General features: G+C 56.0%; 1 protein-coding gene across 1 annotated transcript; it reads right to left on the bottom strand.

Moving 5' to 3' along the window:
• Positions 1–846: 846 nt before the first annotated feature.
• On the bottom strand, positions 847–9013 carry Gata2 (GATA binding protein 2). Its single transcript, XM_038319139.1, has 6 exons — positions 8813–9013; positions 7890–8162; positions 6854–7495; positions 5212–5357; positions 3149–3274; positions 847–2624 (listed from the first exon to the last, which is right to left on the bottom strand). The coding sequence occupies exons 2-6, from the start codon at positions 8116–8118 to the stop codon at positions 2325–2327; spliced, it is 1443 nt and encodes a 480-aa protein (XP_038175067.1). The 5' UTR covers positions 8119–8162; positions 8813–9013; the 3' UTR covers positions 847–2324.
• Between the last annotated feature and the right edge of the window lie 1032 nt (positions 9014–10045).

Genomic DNA, 10045 nt, shown 5'->3' on the forward strand with positions numbered 1-10045 from the left:
GGCCACATGTCAACGTCTCAGAAGGCAAAGTGGCAAGAACCATAGTGCTTAGGTGTTTGAAGCCAGCCTGAGCAACTAGAGATCCCACAACTCACCCTCCCCCAAGAAAATTCACTGGTGACACCATTGGTGGGATCCACAATGGCCAAGGGAAACCTTGATGGGAGATTCTAGGCATGTGATTAGTGACAATTATCAAGATCACTGGTAGGGACAACTTTGTGTACAGGCCAGTGAGTGGACACACACTGACCAGATACAATGATAACATACTTGTGATCGGTTAGCAGTCACTTTCTAAGGGCATAGTGGCAGATAAATTAATCAGGAATATTGATAATGGTGGCTTTCCTGGGTTAGAGACAGCAATCAGTGACAAGGGTGATCAAGTTTGTCAATGATACCCTAGAAACCAGAGCTGACTACACTTGGGGGGCTGAGAGGTGCCAGGGCAGTTATGAAAAGCCTAAACAGGCACCTTGCTGGGCTCCCAGAAAAGGAAGCTGGCGAAGAGCCTTGTCCATCTCCATGTACCTTCCCCTGGTCCCCAGGGAGGTTTTAGCCAAATGGGGCCTTCTCTGAAAGACAAGAGACAGCAGAAGTAAGTCCCTTTGACAGCTCAAACCCTGTCACGGTACGGGACCTCAGGGATCCACGTGACAGACTGCAACATTCACAGGGATGTGGGGGCCCCAGGGACCCAAGCAACAGGCTGCACAGGGATGCGGGGCCCCAGGGACCCACGCGACAGGCTGCACAGGGGTGCAGGACCCCAGGGAATCACACGACAGGCTGCAGCATTCACAGGAGTGCGGGGCCCAGGGACCCACTTGACAGGCTGCCGCGTTCACAAAAAGTATTTTATTATTTTTAACAGTATTCACTTTAAAGGAATAGGAGGGTAGCATACAATTTTTACAGACAATATTTAAATGTTGTACATAGTTAACAATAACTTAGGTCACTAATTCAAAATAAAACAAGCCAAAAACAGAAAAACAAAATACTGCCGCTTCTTCTTCTTATGCGGGTACTAGCACAAAATAAGTTACTTCCGGTTGTGGTGCTCTGCAGCAATTGGACGCAGTATTGCACGTAGTTGACCTGTCAGCACAGTGGCCTTCCCGGGCTAGGGCCCCCTTGCTGCTGTGCACCACCACCGCCACCGCACACAGAAACGAAGCTTGGGACATGTTTTATGTACAGCTGTACCTTGAAGGATCCAGCCAGCCACAACGGAACAGAACACCCCAGAAATTACAGGGACCACTGTCTGCCCGCCCCCTATCCCCCAGCAACCAAGAGTGTAAGATCCCCCTTGTCCCCGGCCTCCTGCTAGGGCCATGGATCCAAGAACCATTCGAGAAAGAACAATGAAGCTCAGCCTTGGTTTGCGGGTTTTATTCCTTCTCATAGTGGGGCTTCTGTGGCGTCGTACACGTGACTGGACCCAAAACGAGTTTAAAAATAAAACCACTCATCAGTGAGTTAAGCTTATGCAGTTTGGGTTTTGTTTTGAATATTTTCTTATTTATCGTAGAGTGGGCGGGAGATGAGGGGTTAGCAGAAAAGGATGTATTTACAGGGGTCCAGCTGGCCTAGAGCATGGGGCGCAGTTTGGCCATTTGGGTCACACCAGCTTTGACCTCTCGAAGCCAAGGGAATGATCTGGGAGACGTTTCCCCTTTCCAGAGAATGCTTCCTTCCTGTGACCCAGCCCTGGCCTGGGAATCTGCGCAGGACCGCCTGCGATTGTCTCTGCCCTCGAGGGCTGCGTCAGGGCAGGGGCTACCCTCCAGGCAGCTGGGGAGAAGGCTCTGGCCGAGGCCCTGTGCATCTGCCCCCCAGAGCCCTGACTGGTGGCAGTAGGCCCCAAGGAAGGACCCAGAGAACACAAACAGCCCGTGCCTCCACGTCTTCATGTTCTTGTAAGAAATAAGAGCAAAATAAATTATTATTATTTTTTTTTGCCTACTCCTTGCTCCTCCAAAAAATGGTTTCATTTTTCTGTCCCCAGTCTCCTCTTTTCCTTGCTGTAACTGTCTCTTTTGCTCTCCAAGCAACTGTCCTTGAAAAAACTTTTCTGGGCAGCACCCAGGGCACACAAGCTGTAGCCCAGTTAAGAACATTCACAGTAATGGCGGCACACGGCTGGGAGTCCTCCAAGGAGAGGTGGCTTCAGCCAGGCTAGGGTAGCAGGAGGAAGAGGGTCTCTTGGGATGGGCAGGAGCCAAAAGTGTGTTCCACCCATCCTGGGAGTGCCCGGGCTCGCTCTGGTTCTGCCAGTCACTCTATGTCCATGTCTGTCCAGCAGGAAGCTGTGCCTAGCCCATGGCAGTCACCATGCTGGAAGGGTGGGGGTGGCCGAAGGAGAGACTGGAGGATGGGTGGATGGGTGTTGGCGTGGGCAGGATGTGTCCAGAGTGGCTGAAGGGTGGGAGGTGCCCCACGGGTGCCATGTGTCCAGCCAGGGCGGCCGCACTGAATGGGGAGGACTTCTCCTGCATGCACTTGGACAGCTCCTCAAAGCACTCAGCCCCTTTCTTGCTCTTCTTAGACTTGCTGGACATCTTCCGGTTCCGGGTCTGGATCCCTTCCTTCTTCATGGTCAGTGGCCTGTTAACCTGAGGGCAGCCACACAGCCTTTAGGACAAGTTCCCTACCTACCCCTGGATCCCTTCTCCACAGGTCAAGGGAAGCTGGGTCACGCATATCCCCAGGGTGCCAGGAATTGTGCCTTCAGCACAGTCTCCGGTGTCACTCACCACAGTCCCCCTAAGCCTGCACTGTCACCATCTCAGGAAAGGAGAGTGAAGGGTATAACAGCCCACATGGCTGTTTCCAGTCCACTAAAGGCCTGTGCTGCTTGCCTCCTCCCAGACACCTCTAATCCTCCCCTACCCACAACTTTTCCTAAGACAGGTACAAGCTCCCTGCCGGCCCTGCCCCCACCGGTCCCATCTCCAAAGCTCCAAAGCAGAGGCCCCCTTCTTACAGGAAGCCCTTCTGGCACTCTGGGCTGACCAAGCAGGCAGCCGGCTGTGGCTTCCCAAGCCAAGCCAAGCTGGAGATTGTGGCTGGGGCCCGCTGGTGCTGGCCGGGCTGCACAAAGAACCGAGGTCCCTGGGGAGGGGTGGGGTGCACTTACATTGTGCAGCTTGTAGTAGAGGCCACAGGCGTTGCACACAGGGTCCCCGTTGGCGTTCCGGCGCCATAAGGTGGTGGTTGTAGTCTGACAATTTGCACAACAGGTGCCCGCTCTCCTGGCAGCAGACTAGGAGGGGAGGGGTAGCGTCAGCGGGGCCTCTCCCACGCCCCACCTTGACCTCCTCCAGGGCCCTTAGCACCACCCCCAGTTTCACCGCTTAGCCCAGGAGCAGTGGGTCCCACAGGGGAATCAAGGCATCTCAGACCCTGGAATTTTAGAATTTGAGAAGTAAGCTAGTTAGGAATCACAGAGCTTTGGAATAAAGAACTCTTAGAATCCAACTGATGGTAAACACAGAGGGGAAAGGCAGTCACTTCCCCCAACTGCCCAGCAATCTCATTTCATAGGTGAGGAAACTGAGGTCCCAAGAACGGTCCAGCCCTAGGCCATCCTGAGTAGCTCTGTCTCCGGTCGCATGTCTCCTCCCTCACTATTCTCCTGGAAATCCAGAATCCGGGTGAGTCAAGGCCAGGAGGCCATGGTAGCAAGACCCAGCACTGTGCAGGAGAGCCCAGAAAGGCCTGGGGAAGTTGCAGCCCGGAACTAAACTGTGGAGTTGCCTTGTCCTATACGCGATCTGCAAGTTACCGGGAGAGATTTAAATTAAATTTCACTATAATCTAAAAACAAAACGTTCAGTTCCCATGACTGCACTAACCACATTCCTGGCGATCGATAGTCATACTAGCCAGAGGCTTCCACACAGGGCTGAGGAGCAAAGACATTCCCACTCCCAGCCGGTCTAGATCCCTGTGCCTGAGAGTTCTCACCTGCCTTCTTTACCAGACCTTAATCCCAGCCCCCCAGGAAATGCCAGTCAGAGGTGGGGAGTGGAAGAGAGGAGATCTGGTCTCTAGAACAAGGAACTCAAGCTCCAGAGAGAAAAGCCTTTTCCTAGACTACAGATCACCCTTCTGCCACCCCTTCTGCCCCAGGTAAAAGGAGTGGTAAGTGTCCAGGTCCCCGCTCCAAGCAATCCTAGCACTGAACTCCACCGGGCAGTCAGTGTCGAGTGGGATCCAAGTCAAGCTGAATCCAGAGTGGCCCTGGCCTGAGCCTGCTGATGGAGGGGACCAGAGCTGGCCGCTGCGGGGGCAGGGAGGGTGAGTAAGCAGCCTGAAGCTGGAATTCTGACTCAGGGGCCAGCAGTATATCCTCCTCCCACCCCCACCAGCCCACACCCGCCCTCACCCTGCTCCAGGGGGAAAAAAGAAAAAGGGCCCCAAAGCGGGTGAACGATTTAAGCCCATAAATCACTTCGCCCTGAAAAAAATATATTTATTATTCTTAGCATTTTACACATTATTTGCAGAGCGGAGGGTATTAGAAATTTCAAAACAGCCCAGCGAGAGGCAGGACTGAGTCGAGGTGGCTCTGAAAACTTGCCGGTCCGGAAACAGATACACGAAGTTTCCTTATCTACCCGCTGCAGATGTCCGGATAGGAAACTCCGGCAGGAGATCCGAAAGGACATTTTTTTAAAAATCACTCAAATGAAAATACACAGTATAGGTGACTCCATGGAAAAATAATAAAGGGCAGGTTTTTTTGGTGGCTGCTGTGTGTTATTTAAATAAGCGGAGGAGACTGTGAGCTGGGGGGGTGGCGGGGAGGCCAGAGCTGCCACAGGGAAAAGTACTTCATAACCCTATTTTTAAAAAGAGCGAACTGAAGGCCAGAACATGAGGTGGGCTGCTGGACCCTGGGTTCTGGGAATCCTTCAGCAGTGGGGGGCAGGGGAGGGGGTGCCCGGTGGCTGCAGGACAGGAAATTGGGCAGGAAAGAATCTACCAGAATGAAGACCGACCTGACTGACCCCCCAAACGATTTTACTGATAAGAGACTTTCAGGTGGCAAAGTCTCTGCATTTGAAGTTTTGTTGTTGGGTTGTTTTCGTTTTTTGCCTTTTTCTTCTTTTTTCCCTTAACTAAACACCAGCTCTACCCAGGTTTCTAGCCACTGTGGCCCTGCCAGGCCCTGCCCCACGATGTGCCCGTTCTTACCAGCCTCCGCTTGGGCTTGATGAGGGGCCGGTTCTGTCCATTCATCTTGTGGTAGAGCCCGCATGCATTGCACAGGTAGTGGCCGGTGCCATCCCGTCGCCAGAGAGGGGTGGCTGTGGCCCCACAGTTTACGCACTCCCGGCCTTCTGTGAGGGAACAAGGAAAGACACAAGGCCACCTTAGCGGCTGCACAGAGAGCCAGAGGATCAAGTCTGACACAGGGTTAAAACAAGGGAGACTTAGTTCTGTCCTGCAGACAGAGGAGACTCAGGGGGGTCCCCATACAAGAGGTCCCGAATCTTTTAAGGACATCCCCCCCCCACCCGTTTCAGATGCTGCTGAGGAAAAACAAAGAGAAGCAGAAAGTACAGGGTGCCAGGGATTCTCAGAACCGGTAGCAAGATACCCGGAAAAGGAATTGAAGGCCAGCTTTGTGGAGCACAGGCTATGAGGCCACTGCCACAGATGCCCAGCCTGGCCTCTTCCCTTCTATTTCCTCTCACTCTTGCCTCCCCAACTGCGCCAGCCTCTCCAGGTCTGCTCCTCATCTCTGCTATCCAACCCTCGCTGTCTTTATGTTTAAGGAAGGAAACTTCTCCCCCCCCCCCCAGCTTTGCTCCTTTTTCGATCAAACCCCTAGAATCCAATGATCAAAGATGCTGTTTCTTAAAACTGAAATGTCAAGTTCTTTCACTTCGGGTTAGGTGGCCTTATTTTCTGTTGTTGTTTTTGGTCAGCTGGAATTCAAATAAAACAAAAACAAAAAAGGGCTACAAAAGCCAAGACTCAAAGAGTCTTAGGAGAGCAGGAACTGGAGGGAAGTTGAGGTTCAGTGAGGTGAACGCTTAGTAACTCGGTACCCAGGACATTCTTCCTGCTTTAGTTGAAACTAAGTACCTAGGAACTCAAATAAAAGAAAGGGGTTTCTGAACTCGGGTAAACCTTGAAGAAAACCTTCCCGCATCCTTGCTAAAAACTAGGGAAGGAGCCTCAGAGCCAAGGGTTACTGCCTGAGGGCCACACTGCTAGAAAAACCCAGCTGGATCCAGCAATCACTGGCAAAGAGGTGCGGGCACCCGCAGAGGTTCTCACTCCTACCCTCAGGCAGAAGGATCAGGGTCACTAGGACACAAACAGGCCTTGGGAATTTTGCTTTGGGGAAAATCTCCAAGGAGATCTGGAGTCACCGCAGCGTTGGAGAACCAGATTCCTTCAGGGCCTGGACCTCTGCAGTGCCCGCAGCGTGCGCACACGCTCACAGACACACGTACACACATGGACACACTGACTCCTTCCCTTACCTACATCCTACATTCTCCCCCACCCCCAGCCATGAGGCTGCTGTTTCAGCTGAACGATGGGAAGGGACAGGGAATCATATTCTGAGAGTCGGCTGATGCTTACCCACCTTGGAGAGGAGGGCAAAGGTGAGGAAAGGAACTGAACATTGTGGACACCGGGAGCACTTCAGGGCAGGATGAAAGTTTTAGGGTTTCCTTGCTCCCCACAGGGAGCCCCAAACACTTGTGGTGCCACCCGTTCTTGGCTCAGGAGCACTAACGTGGCCCCCTCTTCAGATCACAACCCCTTTTACAGAGACACACCCCACCCACAGACCCTGATGTCCCACACCTGCCTTTACCTGAGCAGGAGCGTGCCTTGCTTCGCTGCTTAGGGGTGAAGCTGGAGGCTGGGCCACCCAGGAAGCCTCCCGGATGGAAAAGCCCACTGCTATAGTCATGAGCTGAGGCAGGCACATAGGAGGGATAGGTAGGGATTGGGTGGTGTGTTGCAGGCTGAGTGCCCATGGTAGCTAGGCCTGGGCGCAGGGGACTGCCACCTTCCATCTTCATGCTCTCAGACAGTGACACTTGGTACTTGACACCGTCCTTGTCCTCACCCCGGGCTACACTACCCCCTGCAGAAGATGAGGCTGGGGAAGCGGCTCCCGTGGTGCTGGGATCTGGAGACACTTCTTTGGGTGGTGTCGGTGGGAAGCCGAAGAGATGAGAGCCAGAGTGGGCTGCAGTGGGTGTGAGGGAAGCCACTGAGCTCCCACTGCCTCCCCCGCTCCCACCCGCTGCCCCGGGGTACACAGACAGAGGCCCTCCGGGTGCTCCAGCAGCTGAGGGGTGCAGCGGGGTCTTGGAAAACGGGCTGACGGTCCAGGGGCTGTGGTGATGGGCAGCGGCGGCTGAGAGAGCAGCTTTGCCCCCGTCCAGCCACGGCAAGCCTGGGCTGTGCAACAAGTGTGGCCGGCACATCTGGCCTCCGGTGAGACGGGCTGCAGCAGAGGGAGAAGGGATAAGTGTGGGCAGGGGCCAGGCATACAGGATCACAACTCAGGGAACAACCCCACCCTCTAAAACACCAGAAACATAACACCCCAGCCTGTAACCATCAACAATATCAGTGAAAGGCCGAAGGACAAGTGACACAGAGACAACCCCACCGGACAGGGTCCTGAAAGAGTCTCCTAAGGCAGTTGGATATGGACAGAAGCCCTACAGGTCCCAGACCCTCCCCAAGAGGTCACTGCCTCCACCTTCCCCAGACCGATTTCGCAGCTGCTCAGATTCCTGTGGATCCCACATCCGGGAAGCAGCAGCGGGCTGTCCTCCCCTCCAAGGCCTGGCGTGGGCGCCGGGCGTCCAGAAACCCGGAGGGCCGAAGCTCACCGTGCGCGGGGCTGTAGGAAACGCGCGCGCGCGCGTGGGCCGGGTTGGCGTAGTAGGGGTTGCCCTGCGAGTCGAGATGGTTGAAGAAGACATCCACCTCGTCGGGAGGCAGCAGCTGAGCTGGCTCCATATAGTTGTGCGCCAGGCCCGGGTGGTGCGAGTCGGGGTGCTGCGCATTCAATACGGCGGGGTGCGCCATCCAGCGAGGCTGCTCCGGCGCCACCTCCATGGTCCGCTACTGCGGCTTGGGATCCAGGCGAAGGCGGGGCGGCCCTGAGTGACATAGGGGATTTGAGGAATATTGTCGGCCTCTGACACCCCCCCCCCCCCCCCCCCCCCCCGCTCCCAAAGTCGGTGTCTTGAAAGGAAAGGCGTTCCAGTGGAGCTCCGCTGAGGACCAGTCCCGGGTAGGAGGAAAGCGCAAGGTTCAAAACGAAAGGAAGGTGGAGGAAGGGGTTTAGCCTCACACACTCGCGGGGAAACTCGCGTTCCCACAGCCACACAACCATGCACACGAGGTCACACACAGGGATAGACCCTGACACCGGCGACCCCAAACAAACGCACGCGGAACTTAAATCGTGTTCTCACACCGAGCCCCTGTCCTCTGGGCACACAAACACACCAACTCCGACTAAAAGTTAGAGACGAGAGCGTGGACATCCACTCTGAGGCACACAGCCTCCCCTCATTTACACTGGTAATGTATAACAAACTAATCTCGACACCCCTCACCCCAAACATGAACACGCACACGCAGTTCCTGGGTCTGAAAGCCGGCCCCCAATGTCCTCTCCCCCAGTCAGCCAGACCTCTCCACAAGGCATAAGAACGTAATCGCCCACAGGAGATCCTGGCCTGAGATCCACAGAGATCCCTCCAACCTAGGAGTGCCCCACAAGCCCCCCGCTCCGCAAACTTACACTCGCAGCGGCGCGGGAAGGGGAGGGCTCAGCAGTAGGGAGTAAGGGACACCAGAAGAGCCCCTAGAATCGCGGGTCCCGCGACAGCGCGTCCAGAGACTGGCGGGTTCACGAGATAGGGGCGGGGGACAGCGCGCGCCTCGGCCTCCGGCCCGCCCGACTCCGGCCCCTCGGCATCCTCCGGCCGCCCTGGCGCCAGCTGCCGACTCCTGCACAGACATGAAGCGGGGGCCGCGCACGCCTAAGAAGCTGGCGCCAGCCAATCAGCGCCGCGCGCCGCCCAGCCTCCGCCCCCCCATTGGCTGCGCCCGCAGCTTCGGCCGCTGGACTTCAGGACTGACCCGCGAGCCGGCCCCCCTCGGCCGCCTGGCCCCCTCCCAGCGCCCTCCGGGCGGCCTCTGATGCCAACGCCCCCCCCCCCAGGGAACCCCTCGCCGCGGGCATCACCCTGCACCCCTCCGGCAGATGCTCGGGTCCTCCAACCTCTGCCCTCCCAGCAAATAGCCACCAATGGGGTCCCTGACTTCCCAAGACCCGAGGCACGCATCTTCTGGGTGTCTCTGCTAGGACCCCAGCTTTCCATACTCTTGGGCGGAGCCCCACCTCCTTCGCTACGGACCACGGCCAGCCAGAGTCCAGCGGACTCCCCAGACCTCTGCCTGCTTGTGCAGTGGGCTGGTAGGATCGGCTGGACAGCACAGGTCTAGCCCTGTGGACCCCTCTAGGACACCTGAGCTTTGGGCACTAGTACACTTAAAGCTGTGCTAGACCGCTGGTCGCGGTAAGGCCAGCGGCCGGGAAGAGGGAAGGGCTCCGGGCGTGGTCTTACTTAGCAGACCACCAGGCCGAATTGCCTGGGGCGAGGTCGTGGAGCAGGGGACTGGCGCCAGCGTCGGCTGGAGGGAGACTCCGGGGGCATTAGCCATATGTATATTTTTCCTACTAGGGGTCCCCGAAACGGCCTCGGGGAGAGAGAAGCAATGTTTTGAGCACTTTGTTCCTAAAGTCACCACAAGTTTTTCCTCCATACCTCCATTCTGGAAAGGCCGTGAGCTCGGAGGCGGGGGTACAAACCTAGCTTCCTCTCTGGGTATAGACCTGAGACCTAAGCTCCGAAATAGGCTTGTGAGTCTGACTTTTAGGGGAATCTAGACAGGTGCGAGGGATTGGCCGAGCTCGACGCCCTCCATCTAGCCCCTCTATCTTTTCAGGGCCCTAGAACCCCAGGGAATA

Source organism: Arvicola amphibius, chromosome 2 (assembly GCF_903992535.2).
Source record: "Arvicola amphibius chromosome 2, mArvAmp1.2, whole genome shotgun sequence".
Classification (NCBI taxonomy): domain Eukaryota; kingdom Metazoa; phylum Chordata; class Mammalia; order Rodentia; family Cricetidae; genus Arvicola; species Arvicola amphibius.

Excerpts from the sequence above, each read along its gene's own strand:
- Gata2 (XM_038319139.1), bottom strand. The coding sequence starts at position 8,118 with ATGGAGGTGGCGCCGGAGCAGCCTCGCTGGATGGCGCACCCCGCCGTA. Across the intron at positions 5,358-6,853 it reads CAAGGCACGCTCCTGCTCAG|AAGGCCGGGAGTGCGTAAAC; the intron begins GTAAAGGCAGGT and ends GTTCCCTCACAG. Across the intron at positions 3,275-5,211 it reads TCAAGCCCAAGCGGAGGCTG|TCTGCTGCCAGGAGAGCGGG; the intron begins GTAAGAACGGGC and ends CTCCCCTCCTAG.